This window comes from Salvelinus alpinus, chromosome 21 (genome assembly GCF_045679555.1).
Source record: "Salvelinus alpinus chromosome 21, SLU_Salpinus.1, whole genome shotgun sequence".
Lineage (NCBI taxonomy): Eukaryota > Metazoa > Chordata > Actinopteri > Salmoniformes > Salmonidae > Salvelinus > Salvelinus alpinus.
The window spans coordinates 28,633,676-28,655,100 of record NC_092106.1 but is presented as its reverse complement, the minus strand read 5'-3'; the positions used below and the strand labels follow the sequence as shown (position 1 = coordinate 28,655,100).

Sequence of the window (21,425 nt, the reverse complement as noted above, 5' to 3'; positions counted from 1 at the left end):
AATCCATGCAGCACCAGAAGTCGCATTAATGGTGAGTATTATAACAACATTATTTAAGAATAAATTCAGAGGCTTATTATACTGACATTTAGTTGAATTCACTTTTAAAATATATTATATGGCTCTCACTGAAATAAATTTCCAAATGTTTTGCTTTCATGGCTCTCTTAGTCAAAAAGGTTCCCGACCCCTGGACTACACTACACAGTACCATGCCCTACATGGACACACAGTCAATAGACACGTATGATGTGGTACAGAACTGTAAAGCCAATGCAAACAGACTCTTCACCCCCCCAGAGAAGAGAGGAGAGGACAACTGGCTGTAGCCTGGCTCCAGAGAGACAGTGCCATAGCAACCCAGAACATAACCTGGGCTCACCGCAGGAGTTGACATTTACTCCTACGGGTGCTCTGCTCTCAGGGTAAAGTCTACTGTGCCTGTCGTCATTTTCCCCATGTGTGGCTTATGATTTTAATTGCGTTTTTTTTGTCTTTGATGGAGAGAAGCATTGGGGAGAGGAGTGGTTTGCAGTGTAAGTGCTCCCTCTCCCCCTCCATCCCTCCCGCTCTCTGCCTGCTCTCAGCGAGGATGATTATAGTGGTTTAGTCGGATCAACGCAAACAGGCTCCCAAGGCCTCACAGGCTTTCAAAAGGAAGGGAAAAAAACAACAGGCCTAAGAAACACACAACTGTCAAATAAAGCTATTTGACTAAAACAATGGTGATTACAAGTGGTGAGTAATTGTATCAACAAGCTGTGAGAATGCCACCTCTGTGAGGAGGGTGGGCCTGTATGTCTGCTGTTGACACCATCTCAGGCTGTCAATCAACAATAATATAGGCCAATCAGGTCCTTTCACCAATGGTGGCGTCTTGCCTTTTAAAAGCCTCACAGCCGTTGGAAGTTATTACTCTATTCATCTGAGAGGTAACTAATTATACTGAACAGTATGTGTTGTCCAGAGGACAGCCAAGGTGATTGAGTGGGTAACAGTGTGAAGACGTGTATAGGATGGGTGGAGGGGAGAGACTGGGAAGCGGGATATAAATCTTACACATCAACATCTGGGAGAGGCCAGGACCCTGTTCTGTGTGTGGTGAGATTATAGAGCAGTGCTTTGCTGCTCTGCCTTCCTCCTGAAGCACAGCATTATGTCTAGGACCTAAAGACCAGCAGCATCTGTACCACCCTCACTCTGTGTCAGAGCACCAGGAACAAGTTCATAAAAGATAGATATCAGAAAACAGGCCTTAGAAAATTACTATATTGTGCAATGTATATATGAATGTCCAACAGAAATGTGTCTTCTTTCTCCCAACCAATTGTTTGTAACAGGAATGATGGATAGTCGGAGACCAGACCATGTAGCTATTAGACAGGCGGACTGATGTGACAGCACAACATATAAACAAAGTCACAGAGGGCGCTTTAAAACAGAACGTAAGTTCCTCCTGATAGGCCGATTGGAGATAGAAAGCCTGCCACTCTTTCCTCCAACTGTCTCCCTCACACACTCTCTCTCTGTGCCAGTTATCCCTCACACACTCTCTCTCTGTGCCAGTTATCCCTCACACACTCTCTCTCTGTGCCAGTTATCCCTCACACTCTCTCTCTCTGTGCCAGTAATCCCTCACACACTCTCTCTCTGTGCCAGTTATCCCTCACACACTCTCTCTCTGTGTGCCAGTTATCCCTCACACACTCTCTCTCTGTGCCAGTTATCCCTCACACACTCTCTCTCTGTGCCAGTTATCCCTCACACACTCTCTCTGTGCCAGTAATCCCTCACACTCTCTCTCTGTGCCAGTAATCCCTCACACACTCTCTCTCTGTGCCAGTAATCCCTCACACACTCTCTCTCTGTGCCAGTAATCCCTCACACACTCTCTCTCTGTGCCAGTAATCCCTCACACTCTCTCTCTCTGTGCCAGTAATCCCTCACACACTCTCTCTCTGTGCCAGTAATCCCTCACACTCTCTCTCTCTGTGCCAGTAATCCCTCACACACTCTCTCTCTGTGCCAGTAATCCCTCACACTCTCTCTCTCTGTGCCAGTAAACCCTCACACACTCTCTCTCTGTGCCAGTAATCCCTCACACACTCTCTCTCTCTGTGCCAGTAATCCCTCACACACTCTCGCTCTGTGCCAGTAATCCCTCACACACTCTCGCTCTGTGCCAGTAATCCCTCACACACTCTCTCTCTGTGCCAGTAATCCCTCACACACTCTCTCTCTGTGCCAGTAATCCCTCACACTCTCTCTCTCTGTGCCAGTAATCCCTCACACACTCTCTCTCTGTGCCAGTAATCCCTCACACACTCTCTCTCTGTGCCAGTAATCCCTCACACACTCTCTCTCTGTGCCAGTAATCCCTCACACTCTCTCTCTCTGTGCCAGTAATCCCTCACACTCTCTCTCTCTGTGCCAGTAATCCCTCACACACTCTCTCTCTGTGCCAGTAATCCCTCACACTCTCTCTCTCTGTGCCAGTAATCCCTCACACACTCTCTCTCTGTGCCAGTAATCCCTCACACTCTCTCTCTCTGTGCCAGTAAACCCTCACACACTCTCTCTCTGTGCCAGTAATCCCTCACACACTCTCTCTCTCTGTGCCAGTAATCCCTCACACACTCTCTCTCTGTGCCAGTAATCCCTCACACACTCTCTCTCTGTGCCAGTAATCCCTCACACACTCTCTCTCTGTGCCAGTAATCCCTCACACACTCTCTCTCTGTGCCAGTAATCCCTCACACACTCTCTCTCTGTGCCAGTAATCCCTCACACACTCTCTCTCTGTGCCAGTAATCCCTCACTGCTCAATAAAACGGCCTCTAAATTTAGCATCAGATTCATCATGATGTAGGAAAAGCTGGGGCAAATGAGAGGGAGAGAGAGAGAGGCAGGGAGAGAGAGAGGCAGGGAGAGAGAGAGATTCAGAGAGAGAGAGAGAGAGATACAGAGAGGGAGATACAGAGAGAGAGAGATAGAGAGAGAGAGATAGAGAGAGAGAGAGCGAGATTCAGAGAGAGAGAGATACAGAGACAGAGAGGAGAGAGAGAGATACAGAGACAGAGGAGAGAGAGAGATTAGATAGCCAGACAAAAAGAGTATATTCTATGCTGCAGTGAAAGAGCAACAGAGAAACCAGGAGAAGAGCAGAGCAGCCTCCACAGTCACCCAGTCAGTGTTGTGGTGACGGTGCGGCTCCAATACAGCTCAGCACTGCAGCCGGCTGAAGGACAATCGGCAGGCAAGGACGCCGGCGCGACGGGTCAGACAGCCCTCGTGATTTGGGCTGCTCTCTCTCTCTCTCTCGCTCTCTCTCTGTGGCATACACCAACAGGATTGATTAGTCATGCCTAGCCTTCCACAATAGATCCAGTGCCTCAGACAGAGACAAAGAGGAACAGGACGCAGTGGCATTAAAGGAGTCGGACTCCCTCGTTACTGACAACTGGCTAGTGTTTGATTGCTAGCATGAAGAGCCACTAGCAATGTCTACAGTCACAGAGGTAATAGCTGACTACAGGCATACTTTAAGACCATGTCCAAATTTACATTGGAGAATACAAATTCTGAGGTGGTTCAAGCTTGCCTTGTCCCAGTGGCATATACAGTAGCATAAAAAAATACAATGGCAACATATTTTAATAAGTGTATATACATTCTAATTTCCAAAACACCTTCAAAAAATGTGGATCGCTGTTCATTGACTCTGTTCAAAACTCCTAGTAGAAGATGCCACTAAAAATGTGGTCTGCTCACCTCTCTTTCACACACACACTACCAGCGCTGAACTGCATAGCCTATGCCATAAGACAGAACAGCACCAAATAGCAGACTGGCATGCTGTCTCCTAGCTCCTACACGGTATCACCCTCTCCCCCCTCCTACAACACGGCATCACCCTCTCCCCCCTCCTGCAACACGGCATCACCCTCGCCCCCTCCTGCAACACGGCATCACCCTCTCCCCCCTCCTGCAACACGTCATCACCCTCGCCCCCCTCCTGCAACACGTCATCACCCTCTCCCCCCCCTACAACACGGCATCACTCTCCCCCCTGCTACAACACGGCATCACCCTCTCTCCCCTCCTACAACACGGCATCACCCTCTCCCCCCCCTACAACACGGCATCACTCTCCCCCCTGCTACAACACGGCATCACCCTCTCTCCCCTCCTACAACACGGCATCACCCTCTCCCCCCCCCTACAACACGGCATCACCCTCTCCCCCCTGCTACAACACGTCATCACTCTCCCCCCCCTGCTACAACACGGCATCACTCTCTCTCCCCTCCTGCAACACGGCATCACCCTCTCCCCCCTCCTACAACACGGCATCACCCTCTCCCCCCCCCTACAACACGGCATCACCCTCTCCCCCCTGCTACAACACGTCATCACTCTCCCCCCCCTGCTACAACACGGCATCACTCTCTCTCCCCTCCTGCAACACGGCATCACCCTCTCCCCCCTCCTGCAACACGTCATCACCCTCCCCCTCCTGCAACACGGCATCACCCTCTCCCCCCTCCTGCAACACGGCATCACCCTCCCCCTCCTACAACACGGCATCCCCCTCTCCCCCCCCTACAACACGGCATCACCCTCTCCCCCCTCCTACAACACGGCATCACCCTCTCCCCCCTGCTACAACACGGCATCACTCTCCCCCCCTCCTACAACACGGCATCATCCTCGCCCCCCTCCTACAACACGGCATCACTCCCCGCCCCTCCTACAACACGGCATCACCCTCTCCCCCCCTCCTACAACACGGCATCACCCTCGTGATTTGGGCTGCTCTCTCTCTCTCTCTCGCTCTCTCTCTGTGGCATACACCAACAGGATTGATTAGTCATGCCTAGCCTTCCACAATAGATCCAGTGCCTCAGACAGAGACAAAGAGGAACAGGACGCAGTGGCATTAAAGGAGTCGGACTCCCTCGTTACTGACAACTGGCTAGTGTTTGATTGCTAGCATGAAGAGCCACTAGCAATGTCTACAGTCACAGAGGTAATAGCTGACTACAGGCATACTTTAAGACCATGTCCAAATTTACATTGGAGAATACAAATTCTGAGGTGGTTCAAGCTTGCCTTGTCCCAGTGGCATATACAGTAGCATAAAAAAATACAATGGCAACATATTTTAATAAGTGTATATACATTCTAATTTCCAAAACACCTTCAAAAAATGTGGATCGCTGTTCATTGACTCTGTTCAAAACTCCTAGTAGAAGATGCCACTAAAAATGTGGTCTGCTCACCTCTCTTTCACACACACACTACCAGCGCTGAACTGCATAGCCTATGCCATAAGACAGAACAGCACCAAATAGCAGACTGGCATGCTGTCTCCTAGCTCCTACACGGTATCACCCTCTCCCCCCTCCTACAACACGGCATCACCCTCTCCCCCCTCCTGCAACACGGCATCACCCTCGCCCCCTCCTGCAACACGGCATCACCCTCTCCCCCCTCCTGCAACACGTCATCACCCTCGCCCCCCTCCTGCAACACGTCATCACCCTCTCCCCCCCCTACAACACGGCATCACTCTCTCCCCTCCTACAACACGGCATCACCCTCTCCCCCCTGCTACAACACGGCATCACCCTCTCTCCCCTCCTACAACACGGCATCACCCTCTCCCCCCTGCTACAACACGGCATCACCCTCTCCCCCCTCCTACAACACGGCATCACCCTCTCCCCCCCCCTACAACACGGCATCACCCTCTCCCCCCTGCTACAACACGTCATCACTCTCCCCCCCCTGCTACAACACGGCATCACCCTCTCCCCCCTCCTGCAACACGTCATCACCCTCCCCCTCCTGCAACACGGCATCACCCTCTCCCCCCTCCTGCAACACGGCATCACCCTCCCCCTCCTACAACACGGCATCCCCCTCTCCCCCCCTACAACACGGCATCACCCTCTCCCCCCTCCTACAACACGGCATCACCCTCTCCCCCCTGCTACAACACGGCATCACTCTCCCCCCCTCCTACAACACGGCATCATCCTCGCCCCCCTCCTACAACACGGCATCACTCCCCCCCCCTCCTACAACACGGCATCACTCCCCGCCCCTCCTACAACACGGCATCACCCTCTCCCCCCCTCCTACAACACGGCATCACCCTCTCCCCCCTCCTACAACACGGCATCACCCTCTCCCCCCCTCCTACAACACGGCATCACCCTCTCCCCCCCTCCTACAACACGGCATCACTCCCCGCCCCTCCTACAACACGGCATCACCCTCTCCCCCCCTCCTACAACACGGCATCACCCTCTCCCCCCTCCTACAACACGGCATCACCCTCTCCCCCCCTCCTACAACACGGCATCACCCTCCCCGCCCCTCCTACAACACGGCATCACCCTCTCCCCCCCTCCTACAACACGGCATCACCCTCTCCCCCCCTCCTACAACACGGCATCACCCTCTCCCCCCCTCCTACAACACGGCATCACCCTCTCCCCCCCTCCTACAACACGGCATCACCCTCTCCCCCCCTCCTACAACACGGCATCACTCCCCCCCCCCCCCCCCTCCTACAACACGGCATCACCCCCCCCCCCCCCTCCTACAACACGGCATCACTCTCCCCCCCCCTCCTACAACACGGCATCACTCTCCCCCCCTCCTACAAAACGCCATCACTCTCCCCCCCTCCATCTCTCTCTGGCAGACATCACCGTGGGGGAGGAGAGGTTGCTCCAAACCCAGTTTGTCACTGTTTAATAACCTGTCTCACAGTCAGCAGGGGTTTGAAGTCTGTCTGACAGCACTGCACCGTGTGGACTCATGTTTGGAGTAAAGAATTGCACCAATTTTCCAACCATATATTGTGCGGAAACACCGATAAAGTGATGCTATACAGATGCGTTTGTGCCTGGGTGGGAGGAGTGGGTAAAAGGAGGGATGGGAGGAGTTAGAACAATGGATTAGCGGGAGCAAATCAATGGTGACTGGTACATGACTATTAGTGCATACTAAACAGACAGAGCAAAAAATATCTGTCAAAACAATGCCTTCTGTCCTTTTCATTCTACTCCATGCTTTTACATCAGCCCCATGTGCAGCACGCCTGGGCCACAAGAGGACAATCAAACTAAGGCTTGTCATGAGATACATGTTTACATTGCTCTGTTTGAAGCTGAAGAGGTGAAGGAGGGAGACCAGGGGTAGAGTGAAAGGGAAGGAGTCCTTCCTGCCTGTTGCATGCAGAGACTAGAGAATGTCTAGTAGAGGTAGACTGCAGGGCTTTGGAAGCAGCCATGTTGACTGTTGAGAACGAGGGACTTTTGTTTGACCCGGCATGGTTCTCTCTCTTCTGCCGTGCTCCTCATTAACGTCACTCAGGATCAGTTTGTGGAAGGCCAACCCTAGCAGCCTCCAGTCCCGGATCCTGACCCGCTCCTGACCTGCTGCCTGCCTGTTCTGTTCCACACCAGAACACACTGACTGACTCCCCAACACACCCCCTCCAGCCGCCAGGGCAGCAGCAGCACGGTAGGGATACTTACAGCATGCCTAGGCAGTGAGCTGAAAGCAGAGGGAGGCAGGGCTTGGCCAACTGTGTCCAGTGATGTAATTTCAGACCCGGAGTGAGAGACAGCAGTCTTGGACTGAAGGTTGAACCACTTAGTTTCAGAAAAACATATGAGCAATTCCACAGTAACAGAGTGATGATAAGACTCAGGTTTTCACTTTAACATGTATGTCAAACAAAAACCAATGATTGCAAAGTTGATTGCAAAGTTAAACAATCTACACTACATGACCAAAAGTATGTGGACACCTGCTCGTCGAACATCTCATTCCAAAATCATGGGCATAAAAAACAGCCCAAGACCATTATTCCTCCTCCACCAAACTTTACAGTTGGCACTATGCATTGGGGAAGGTAGCGTTCTCCTGGCATCAGCCAAACCCAGATTTGTCAGTCGGACTGCCAGATGAAGCTCCAGAGTCCAATGGCGGCGAGCTTTACACCACTCCAGCCGACACTTGGCATGGCACATGGTGATCTTAGGCTTGTGTGCGGCTGCTCAGCCATGGAAACCCATTTCATGAAGCTCCCAAAAGAACAGTTAATGTGCTGACGTTGCTTCGGGAGGCAGTTTGGAACTTGGTAGTTAGTGTTGCTACGTGCTTCAGCACTCGGCGGTCTCATTCTGTGAGCTTGTGTGGCCTACCACTTCGCGGATGAGCAATTGTTGCTCCTAGACGTTTCCACTTCACAATAACAGCACTTACAGTTGACCGGGGCAGCTCTAGCAGGGCCGAAATTTGACAAACTGACTTGTTGGAAAGATGGCATCCTATGACGGTGCCATGTTGAAAGTCACTGAGCTCTTCAGTAAGGCCATTCTATTGCCAATGTTTGTCTACGGAGATTGCATGGCTGTATGCTCAATATTATACACCTGTCAGCATCGGGTGTGGCTGAAATAGCTGAATACACTCATTTGAAGGGGTGTCCACATACTTTTGTGTGTGTGTGTGTGTGTGTATATACAGTGGGGAGAACAAGTATTTGATACACTGCCGATTTTGCAGGTTTTCCTACTTACAAAGCATTTAGAGGTCTGTAATTTTTATCATAGGTACACTTCAACTGTGAGAGACGGAATCTAAAACAAAAATCCAGAAAATCACATTGTATGATTTTTAAGTAATTAATTTGCATTTTATTGCATGACATAAGTATTTGATACATCAGAAAAGCAGAACTTAATATTTGGTACAGAAACCTTTGTTTGCAATTACAGAGATCATACGTTTCCTGTAGTTCTTGACTAGGTTTGCACACACTGCAGCAGGGATTTTGGCCCACTCCTCCCTACAGATCTTCTCCAGATCCTTCAGGTTTCGGGGCTGTCACTGGGCAATACGGACTTTCAGCTCCCTCCAAAGATTTTCTATTGGGTTCAGGTCTGGAGACTGGCTAGGCCACTCCAGGACCTTGAGATGCTTCTTAAGGAGCCACTCCTTAGTTGCCATGGCTGTGTGCTTCGTGTCGTTGTCATGCTGGAAGACCCAGCCACGACCCATCTTCAATGCTCTTACTGAGGGAAGGAGGTTGTTGGCCAAGATCTCGCGATACATGGCCCCATCCATCCTCCCCTCAATACGGTGCAGTCGTCCTGTCCCCTTTGCAGAAAAGCATCCCCAAAGAATGATGTTTCCACCTCCATGCTTCACGGTTGGGATGGTGTTCTTGGGGTTGTACTCATACTTCTTCTTCCTCCAAACACGGCGAGTGGAGTTAGACCAAAAAGCTCTATTTTTGTCTCATCAGACCACATGACCTTCTCCCATTCCTCCTCTGGATCATCCAGATGGTCATTGGCAAACTTCAGACAGGCCTGGACATGCACTGGCTTAAGCAGGGGGACCTTGCGTGCGCTGCAGGATTTTAATCCATGACGGCGTAGTGTGTTACTAATGGTTTTCTTTGAGACTGTGGTCCCAGCTCTCTTCAGGTCATTGACCAGGTCCTGCCGTGTAGTTCTGGGCTGATCCCTCACCTTCCTCATGATCATTGATGCCCCACGAGGTGAAATCTTGCATGGAGCCCCAGACCGAGGGTGATTGACCGTCATCTTGAACTTCTTCCATTTTCTAATAATTGCGCCAACAGTTGTTTCCTTCTCACCAAGCTGCTTGCCTATTGTCCTGTAGCCCATCCCAGCCTTGTGCAGGTCTACAATTTTATCCCTGATGTCCTTACACAGCTCTCTGGTCTTGGCCATTGTGGAGAGGTTGGAATCTGTTTGATTGAGTGTGTGGACAGGTGTCTTTTATACAGGTAACGAGTTCAAACAGGTGCAGTTAATACAGGTAATGAGTGGAGAACAGGAGGGCTTCTTAAAGAAAAACTAACAGGTCTGTGAGAGCCGGAATTCTTACTGGTTGGTAGGTGATCAAATACTTATGTCATGCAATAAAATGCAAATTAATTATTTAAAAATCATACAATGTGATTTTCTGGATTTTTGTTTTAGATTCCGTCTCTCACAGTTGAAGTGTACCTATGATAAAAATTACAGACCTCTACATGCTTTGTAAGTAGGAAAACCTGCAAAATCGGCAGTGTATCAAATACTTGTTCTTCCCACTGTATATATATATAATGTAAATGCACAAGGACTACTTAACAATTTCCAGAGAACATTTGACAAAAACACATTTACTTGAACATTCTGTTACCAAACTTTGCATCTGCACTGTTCTTCAAGTAAATGTGTTTTTATAAAATCTTCAGTGGAAATTATTACATGTAGTCCTTGTGCATAGAGTTGTATGGTTTGTTTAACTTTTAAATCACTGGTTTTTGTTTGAAATATATTTTAGAGTGAAAAAGGTGAGTCTCAGCATTACTCTGATACAGTAGTATTACCCATATAGTACAGGGCCTAGTCAGAACTACTGACTGATGATGACACCATCTCAAAACAGGGAAAGAATTCTCTACTACAGATGGTTTTCCTTGTACATAGCAGCTTTCTCAGCCCAAAACAACTCCTTTTGTGATGTCAAAGGTAGACTGCAGCCTAATTTCTTGGCATCAGCCAACCATTCATCTCAGAGCATCAAACATCTATAGCTCTATGCAACGTATACGTCAAGACCCTCAAATAATCAAAAGAGTAGTGTCAGGTTTAACCAAAGCCTTCTTGTCCAATTCTATTACTCCAACAGCAGAAAAGTGGAGCACCTGCTGCAAATATCAGAAAACTGAGAGAAAAAAGGAGACACTGCTTTGCCAGGTCGTCAACAGAAAAAAGAAGGACTGCTAGAAGTGCAGTGGGAGAGGGAGAGAGGCACACACAGAGAAAGCAAGGGAGAGCAGATTGAATGGGACTAAGCAGTGGTTTGCTGGGTTCTTAATTGGTGTCAGAGTGATAGGCCACACAGGAGAGTGAGAACTGGGCTCTTGGACCAGCGCCCCTCTCCTGGTAAGGGCCAAGCGTCCACTGTGGGGAGGGAGAGTTCACACATCCTCACCTTTGGACTTCATTAAAAACTCCCTCTCCACCCACCTCCTCCACCCCCCCACGGCCAGAGCTAACTGCTCAGCTACTTCTCAGTACACACCGCTCTCACACCAGAAGAAAAGGGGAAAATTACATGTAAAAGTAAAACTGTGAACTCAATTCCTACCAACCACCAACCCCCTCCACACACACACACACACACACACACACTTCCAGTAGTCACACAGGGGGTTGTTGTAGAGGCCTGGGTTGGATGCTGTGCAGCGAGAACAGCACCCACTGAGGTATTGTTTTGACAGTTCTCATGGCAGTAAATGCCAAAGCTTCTCCAGTCAGGGAGGGTGCGTGTTAGTAAGGGGAACTCAAGGAGCCCATTATGCTGTGCAGTGTGCACTCAACCTTTTGTATTTCTTCTCTCTCTCACCCAGAGAATGGTTTCTCACGAACCCACCATGTGCAGGGGTTGGAAAACCATTCATAGATTACTTTCTTTTCAAAAATAACAGCCATTTATTGGCCAAATTGTGGGTGCTGAACATTTTGAGGAGGATATTCTCTCTGGTGATGTTTGGTCACAGGACCAGGGCATGATTATTATCATCCTACACAATATGAACAGAGATTATAGAGACGTCTACAGGCTCTCAAAACCAATGGATGTCAGGCTCTGACAGTGGCAAAGGGAACAGGCATTTACACTTCAGATCAGAGTTCAAACTATGGCTTACCGTGTCTTCAGAACGTATTCACACCCCTGGACTTTTTCAAAATGTTGTTGTGTTTCAAAGTGGGATTAAAATCTATTGAATTGTCATTTTTTTGTCAAAGATCTACACAAAAAACTAATGGAAACTACAACACAAATATATGTTGATTAGATAAGTATTCAACCCCCCCTCCGAGCCAATCAATGATATAATTATCTTTGGCAGCGATTACATCTGAGTATTCTGGGTAAGCCCAAAAGCTTTGCAAACCTGGATTGTACAATATTTAGACATTCTTTTTTAAATTCTTCAAGTTGGTTTTTGATCATTGCTAAGCCATTTAAGTTTTGCCATATATTTTCATACCGCTTTAAGTTAAAATGTAACTAGGCCACTCAGGAACATTCAATGTCGTCTTGGTAAGTAACTCCAGTGTATATTTGGCCTTGGGTTTTAGGTTATTGTCCTGCTGAAAGGTGGATTTGTCTCCCAGTGTCTGTTGGAAAGCAGACAGATCCAGGTTTTCCTCAGACATCTCATTTCATCAACAACAACAAAACTCCCTAGTCCTTGCCAATGACACACATACCTATAACAAGACGCAGCCACCACCATGGTTGAAAATATGAAGAGATGTACTCAGTGATGTGTTTGATTTGCCCCAACCATACAGTGCATTCGGAAAGTATTCCGACAACTTGACTTTTTCCACATTCTGTTACATTACAGCATTATTCTAAAATGGATTAAATTGTTTTGTTATCCTCAATTTACACACAAAACCCCATAATGACAAAGCAAAAACAAGTTTAGACATTTTAGCAAATTTATTAAAAACAAGACTGAAATATCACATTTAGATAAGTATTCAGACCCTTTACTCAGTACTTTGTTGAAGCACGTTTGGCAGAGATTACAGCCTCGAGTGCTCTTGGGTATGACGCTACAAGCTTGGCACACCTGTATTTGGGGAGTTTCTCCCATTCTTCTCTGCAGATCCCCTCAAGCTCTGTCAGGTTGGATGGGGAGCGTTGCTGCACAGCTATTTTCAGGTCTCTCCAGAGATGTTAGATCGGGTTCATGTCCAGGCCCTCGCTGGGCCTCTCAAGGACATTCAGAGACTTGTCTCGAAGCCAATCCTAAGTTGTCTTGGCTGTGTGCTTAGGGTCGTCATGTTGGAAGGTGAACCTTCATCCCAGTCTGAGGTCCTGAGACTGTTTTCATCAAGGATCTCTGTACTTTGCTCTGTTAATCTTTCCATCGATCTTGACTACTCTCCCAGTCCCTTCCACTGAAAAACATCCTCACAGCATGATGCCGCCACCACCATGCTTCACCGTAGGGAGTGTGCCAGGTTCCCTCCAGACATGATGCTGCCACCACCATGCTTCACCGTAGGGAGTGTGCCAGGTTCCCTCCAGAGTTGACACTTGGCATTCGGGCCAAGAGTTCTTTGGCCTGTCAACGGTGGGACTTTATAGTGGCTTGCGAAAGTATTCAACCTCTTTGGCATTTTTCCTATATTGTTGCCTTAAAACCTTGGGGGGTTTGTATCATTTGATTTACACAACATGCCTACCACTTTGAAGATGCAAAATATGTTTTATTGTGAAATAAACAAGACATAAGACAAAAAAACTTCAGCGTGCATAACTATTCAACCCCCAAAGTCAATACTTTGTAGAACCACCTTTTGCAGCAATTATATCTGCAAATCTCTTGGGGTATGTCTCTATAAGCATGGCACATCTAGCCACTGGGATTTGTACCCATTCTTCAAGGCAAAACTTCTCCAGCTCCTTCAAATTGGATGGGATCTGCTGGTGTACAGCAACCTTTAAGTCATACCAAGAGCGTGCAAAGCTGTTATCAAGGCAAAGGGTGGCTACTTTGAAGAATCTCAAATATAAAATATATTTTGATTTGTTTAACACTTTTTGTGTTACTACATGATTCCATATGTGCCATTTCATAGTTTTGATGTCTTCACTATTATTCTACAATGTAGAAAATAGTAAAAATAAAGAAAATCCCTGAAATGAGTAGGTGTGTCCAAACTTTTGACTGGTACTGTATGTAAATAAGGTATTTCTGTAGTTTTTTTTATACATTTGCAAACATTTCTAAAAACTGCTTTTGCTTTGTCATTATGGGGTACTGTGTGTAGATTGATGAGGAAAACTAGGTAATACATTTTAGAATAAGGCATTTTAGAATAATGCACTGTAATGCTTTGTTTTCAAGACCAAGTAAATTCATTTGCCACATTTTTTTGCAGTTTTACTTTAGTGCCTTATTGCAAACAAATATTTTGTAATATTTGTATTCTGTACAGGCATCCTTCTTTTCATTCTGTCATTTACGTTTTGTCAGTTAAGAACAAAGTCTTATTTAAAATGACAGCCTACCCCGGCCAAACCCGGACGAGCTCAGCCAATTTGGCGCCACACTATGGGACTCCCAATCACGCCCGGATGTGATACAGCCTGGATTCGAACCAGGGGCTGTAGTGACGCCTCTTGTACAGATGCAGTGCATTAGATCACTGCACCACTCGGGAGCCCATTATTACAAAACCCCACATTATTGTGTGTAGATGAGTGACAACATCCACATGTAATCCATGTTAAATTCAGGATGTAACACAACATGTGGATAAAGTCAAGGGGTGTTAATAGTTGCTGAAGGCACTGTATGTGTGAGAAGAGTAGCCAGGTGCATTACTTTATTTTTTTCATAAAGCACTCCAAAACAAAATCTGAAAAACAATGGTTTTCCTTAACAAAATAAAAATCACAGTGCAGTTATAACAAAACATTTTCTGCATTATAGTCTAACTAGACGATAAATCAAATCACATTTTATTGGTCACATATACACGTTTAGCAGATGTTATTTTGAGCGTAGCGAAATGCTTGTGCTTCTAGTTCCGACAGTGCAGTAATATTATCAAGTAATCTAACAAGTAATCTAACAATTCCACAACAACTACCTAGTTAGGTGACATGCCACATTTCTTCAGCCTCCTGAGGTTGTAGAGGCGCTGTTGCGCCTTCTTCACCACACTGTCTGTGTGAGTGGACCATTTCAGTTTGTCTGTGATGAGTACGCCGAGGAACTTAAAACTTTCCACCTTCTCCACTGCTGTCCCGTCAATTTAGAGAGGGGGGTGCACCCTCTGCTGTTTCCTGAAGTCCACGGTCATCTTTGTTTTGTTGACGTTGAGTGAGAGGTTGTTTTCCTGACACCACACTCAGAGTGCCCTCACCTCCCCCCTATAGGCTGTCTCGTCATTGTTGGAGATCAAGCCCACTAATGTTGTGTCGTCTGCAAACTTGATGATTGAGTTGGAGGCGTGCATGGCCCCGCAGTCATGGGTGAACAGGGAGTACAGGAGAGGGCTGAGCATGCACCCTTGTGGGGCCCCTGTGTTGAGAGTCAGCGTAGTGGAGGTGTTGTTTCCTACCTTCACCACCTGGGGGCGGCCCGTCAGAAAGTCCAGGACCCAATCTCACAGGGTGGGGTTGAGCCCCAGGGCCTCTAGCTTGATGATGAGCTTGGAGGGTACTATGGTGTTGAACGCTGAGCTGTAGTCAATGAACAGCATTCTTACATAGGTATTCCTCTTGTCCAGATGGGACAGGGCAGTGGGCAGTGCGATGGCGATTGCATCGTCTGTGGACCTGTTGGGGTGGTATGCCAATTGCAGTGGGTCTAGGGTGCCAGTAAGGAGGAGGTGATATGATTCTTGACTAGTCTCTCAAAGCACTTCATGATGACAGAAGGCTATATAGGCCTGGGGAAAGTTGTGTCTTCGGACTGTTGCGTGTAGAATGCACTAGGCTATTAATTGATGATAGGCCCTGCTTTACTGAAGTTGCGAGACATTGCAAACCAATAAATTGCAAGATACAGCATTCCATTGAGAGATAGCGTTTTTGATTGCCGATAGATACACTGTCTGCCTGGTGACCGACCTGCCTACACTGTGCCCCTCTCCTCTCTCTCTCGCTAGCTCGCTATGAAAGACGCACATTTTTGTGTTCACGGAATTACGGCAACTAATCAGTCTCTGTTCCAAACATACTGAATCTTAGGAGTTGATTGCTAGCGGAATCGAATCTTGTAACTCAGAAATGGGAGTTGACAGCACTACGTCATCGTTGTTAACAGTTGGAAAAAAGGCAGAGAAGGCAAGCGACAGCAGCAAAGTCCTGTATGGCAACACTTTGAGAAGATAATGAAAAGGAAATTCAAACTGGAAGGTAGAATAGAGGTACAGTAATGGCAGTACAGATGTAATGCTGAACTAGCAGAAGGAGACGCACCGTGAGACAAACAGCGGCATAGTGAATCCACGTGAAATTTGAAGAAAAGGCCTTTTAAACGTTATGAAACAATTTCAATATGTCACATCCCTAATTATAGCCTAATGTAGATGTATCAGGGCCGCAGGAAAACGTGTGGCGAGGCGGCATTTGCCACAGACCTTTTTAAAATCAGGTCTTTTGATTTAGTTTATTAAAATATATTGACGCAAAACCGTTAAAAAGGGCAAAGTGCTATTTGATTTGTCAACTCGTGCACAACCTCTCTGTCCTTCACATCGGAGTGCTGCTGGCTGGCTTTTTGCGTGTCTTGACCAATCAGATTCACGGAAATCACAGGTCACGCGGGCCGGTCACAACGTTCAAGCTGCGCTCTCCACTTTCCTCCGGTATTTATTTAGCAAGAGTGATAACACATCACTCCTGACAGACAAGCAATGTAGCAGCCTAGACACCTAAACACAAACCATCTGACATGCTGGATTGCATGGAAACAATACTATTTTTCCGTCTGATCAACTGTAGGTTACTAACAACAGCTGCTGCATGGTCTACTATTGGATCCATCTCTCTGGCCATGGTAAACGAAGCGGGGACGTTATGTATTTATAGCCCATTTGTTAGTGAGAAAATGTGAATGGTATCAAATTTGGTTTATATTCAAACTTGGGCTGACTAGGCTCCCTAGACTGTTTCATTCCAAAAGTTATCAACTGGATTTAATCAATAAACACAATAGCTGACAGAGACTGTGAGGAAATGTTATAATAGCCTACAGTTGCATAGGGTAGGACTACACAATGCAAACCTGCATAAAGCAAGCTCAGCCCTGTGAGTTTTATTGTCCAATCATAATGCTTTCTTTGTGTTGGTGTATGGGAAACCCCCCTAGTCCTATTTTAAAATATAATTCATATGAGGTACAAGGTTGCTGCAGTTGGATAGGGTTTAACCTCCCCTTTTTACCCCAGGAGATATTAAACCATGTGATAGAAATAGAAAATATATATATATTTTTTTTTACAGCAGATCATGTCATACCGTATAAAGTTGAACCTGGTTAGGTTACCAGATCAAGAAACACTACGGGCCCCAGAATGTTTTTTTCGCCACAACACTCAGACCTGTGGTGCCACCGCTGAGATGTATAGATGCTTGCCCCAGGAATAGAATATAACAGCCATAAAACTAACAGTATGGACTCTGGAAAGGCGAACTCCAGGTATGTCTGCATTTAATGTCTGTTTGGTAATAAACCAACAAACTCAGCTTCGTTGACTTATTCACGAAGTTACCAAACTAATGACACCCTAGCTAAGTACAGTACTCAACATACACCTGCTTGTTTCAGTTCTATTCAGCATACTCCAAAATATGGGGCAAGTCACAAATATAATGCCATAATGCCACATGATTGTATGTGATGGCGGTTGTATAATTGCATAAAGCTTATTATTGGGTGGTTGGCTTAACACAAAGAAAATACGTAGTGGCTGTGTTGTGCTCCGACTGCAGCCTGATTTAATGCCCGTTCATCTCGGAGCCTCAGGCCCTGAGCCAGCCTGCCTGCCTGCGCTGCCTTGGACCAGAGTGGCTGGCCTGGCATGTGAGTGGTGAAGGGAGTGAGTTCGTCATTTCTCCTCCAGTGATTGTCCACTCTGGGAAAGTTCTTCATTTCAATTAGTGTGCTGTGGACACCTGCCACCCTTGAAGCCATTCCTGTATTGAAGAGTTAGGAAACAACATGCTCTCAGCCAGTTAGCCTACCAGCCAGCCAGAGGCTGTCCCTCCCTACCCAGCCTTAAATGCCTAAGGTGGATGTTTCTCATACTGTCACAAACTGTAGGTACACACAATGTACACACACACACTGTAAAAACACACTGTAAACACTCAAAATTGGTAGAGAGTGAGCATGCAGCCGACAGCATGGTCTGAGGTAAACGCTCACTGGGAAATTGAACACGGGCAATAAAAACCCTGAGCCAGAGTTACTGACAAACAGAGAACAAAACACGTTTTGCTCTAAAGGACGACGATAACCTGAGGGCTTGAACATTGCTGTACATAAGACCTTTCTTTCATAAATTGTACATGCACCAAAACCCCATGCAATGCTGATTTAACTGCTCTTTAATCCTTAAGCCTCTACGTTCTTTGACAGCCACATTCTCACTCCACTCAGGGTTAAAAATAAGCCTGCCCTTAAGGGTCCGAAGACAAGTCAAGGTATATTTTCACCTTCAAATTCCTTTACAGTGTCATTGCTCTTTAGAAACAAACACCTTATAGCCTACATAGGTCTGCATCTTTCTTTATTGTTAAAAATGTCCTTGAGTCAAATTCATGTTTATTCAAAAATGATTGCATAATTGATATCAAGGGTGCTTTTTTGCATAAAACAGCCCACAGAGCAGAAAATATCAAAGCACTGTACAAATCTGTCAAATACTGTAACATATGCGTGCATATCAACACAGTCTGCACTGGAACGAAGTACTGTACAGTCAGAATAGACTTCTGTTAGTATTATCACTATTACTGTACACCATTTTTTATATATATTTTGTATAACCTTTATTTAACTACACAACTCAGTTAAGAACAAATTCTTATTTAATTGGACTTCACATGAATAGGTGCATACATTTGTATTATTTTTTATCAAAAAAAATATCGTCCCATACACTGGATAGGTAGAGTGAAATGTGTTGTTTTACTGGGTCAGCCATAGTAGTACAGTACCCCTGGAGAAAAGTAGGGTTAAGTGTCTTGCTCAAGGGCACAGACAGATGTTTCACCCTGTCGGCTCGGGTATTTGAACCAGCGACCTTTCGGTTACTAGCCCAACGCTCTAACCGCTAGGCTACCTGCTGCCAAAAACAAGGGGGGGGAAGAGAGACTGTATCAAGAAACAAGCACATCCCCTAGCTGTTCTCAATTACATGCATGTAGCCATACCCAGCCTTAAGATAACATGTGCCTCGGCTTGGAAAGCTTTACCTCCGTCATTCCTGTTTGAAACCTGATCAAAATAACAAAGTAGCAATGCCTCTCTTTGTGTTAATAAAAAAAAGAAAATGCCCCAATCTACCTCAGTGTCTTTAGGGAAAAACATTGTGTGAACAACTACAATGTGATACTCTCTCATTCAATCAAATGCAGCGAAGTCTTTAGAGCAGTCACCCAGGGAAATTTACATTTAAGTCATTTAGCAGACGCTCTTATCCAGAGCGAAATTCTACCTCACTTCGGTTTCTAGACAACATGCTGATGTAAACAAGTACGGTGGTGGTGCAGCTATGGGAGAAATCAGACAGCCAGTCATCTACCTGTAGCAAGCTCCAGACCAGCCTGACAGTGACACTTGCATACCAAAACTAATCTGCAGGCATACATGCCGTTTTATGACCAGACCCTCTCTGCAGGTTAGCAATGTACCCAGTGTTACAGAAACCAACCAACAAACTAAAAGTCCTCTCCGTGAGAGGTTAAAACATGTTCAGCATGTTGTCTTACCTTGGACTAAAAGTCCTCTCCGTGAGAGGTTAAAACATGTTCAGCATGTTGTCTTACCTTGGGCTGAGCACGTCTAGGGAAGGCAACTTTAGGATCGATCTGGTAAATATTAAAAAAGGGACAAGAGAAAGAGGAGAAAGGGAGATTAGATAGATATCAATCATTATCAAAGTTGTCAATCACTTAAACACAACTAATGACAGGGATTTGGATGTATTCCTCATGGATAACAAGACTATCCCACAGACCGGCATGCACGACTTGGACAACGTTAGGATTACCGTCACAACTGACAGTACAGACACTACACAAGGGCTATTCAAAATCAGGCTTCGAGTTCCCCAAGTCCCCTTCAGGACTTCTGTTTTCCATCCTTCCCTCTGTCCCTAGTCTGAATAAGTCCTTGATCACCAGGTGAGTGGACTCCTTTAGCCAATCATTAAATCAACCAATGAACTACCAGGGAGAGAAAAGACCCAGCTGTACTGGGAACCTTAGGGCTCAAGCCTCCTACACTAGTAAACAATTATCAGTGTGGGATTTCACATCTTCCCCACACAGATTAATCAACAGTCATATTAAAGATGGCTGATTTAATCAAATGCACAATTTTATTTCCTTTTGCATCGTCAAATTGTCCAGGTCCGTCATTCACATAATCCTACATTACTCCGTAGAAGCACAGCTGACTAATAAATCAATAGCCCTTCACACATCATGGTTTAGTCAAGGTATATTGACCAAGAAAATGCATAACTAGCATTAATGCCAAGGTTAATATTTAAGCGCTATGTGAAAAATGTTTAAGTAAAAAAGCACCATACCACATTTTTTTGATTGAAAGCGGATTTAGACTGCATAACGATATAAATTGTAGAATAATTAAAAATCAAAAAGTCCATTCAAAATATATTACATTTGCGTTTTCTTTAATATACTTTGTGATTTTGGCAATGCCCTTTATCTACTTCTCCACAGTCAGATGAACTCGTGGATACCATTGTTATGTCTCTGTGTGTAGTTTGAAGGAACTAGTGCTAGCGAAATTGCTAACTACCGTTAGTGCAATGACTGGAAGTCTATATGTACAGTTGAAGTCGGAAGTTTACATAGCCAAATATATTTAAACTCAGTTTTTCACAATTCCTGACATTTAATCCTAGTAATAATGACCTGTCTTAGGTTGGTTAAGATCACCACTTTATTTTAAGAATGTGAAATGTCAGAATAATACTGTAGAGAGAATGATTTATTTCAGCTTTTCTTTCTTTCATCACATTCCCAGTGGGTCAGAAGTTTACATACACTCAATTAGTATTAAGTAGCATTGCCTTTAAATTGTTTAACTTGGGTCAAATGTTTCAGGTAGCCTTCCACAAGCTTCCCACAATAAGTTGGATGAATTTTGGCCCATTCCTCCTGACAGAGCTGGTGTAACTGAGTCAGGTTTGTAGGCCTCCTTGCTCGCACACGCTTTTTCAGTTCTGCCCACAAATGTTCTATAGGATTGAGGTCAGGGCTTTGTGATGGCCACTACAATACCTTGACTTTGTTGTCCTTAAGCCATTTTGCCACAACTTTGGAAGTATGCTTGGGGTCATTGTCCATTTGGAAGACCCATTTGCGACCAAGCTTTAACTTCCTGACTGATGTCTTGAGATTTTGCTTCAATATATCCACATAATTTTCCTTCCTCATGACCCCATCTATTTTGTGAAGTGTACCAGTCCCTCCTGTAGCAAAAGCACCCTGACAACATGATGCTGCCACCCCCGTGCTTCACGGTTGGGATGGTGTTCTTCGGCTTGCAAGCATGCCCCTTTTTCCTCCAATCATAACGA

General features: G+C 46.0%; 1 protein-coding gene across 13 annotated transcripts in view; it reads right to left on the bottom strand.

The window, feature by feature from the left end:
* The window catches only part of LOC139548194 (RNA-binding protein Musashi homolog 2-like), a 456,658-nt gene that overhangs the window by 426,669 nt on the left and 8,564 nt on the right, over positions 1-21,425 (bottom strand). For all 13 annotated transcript variants that reach the window (XM_071357680.1, XM_071357689.1, XM_071357690.1 and 10 more), the window contains exon 5: positions 19,642-19,683. In XM_071357680.1, coding sequence (XP_071213781.1) covers positions 19,642-19,683 — 42 coding nt within the window. The remainder of the gene's footprint in view (positions 1-19,641; positions 19,684-21,425) is intronic.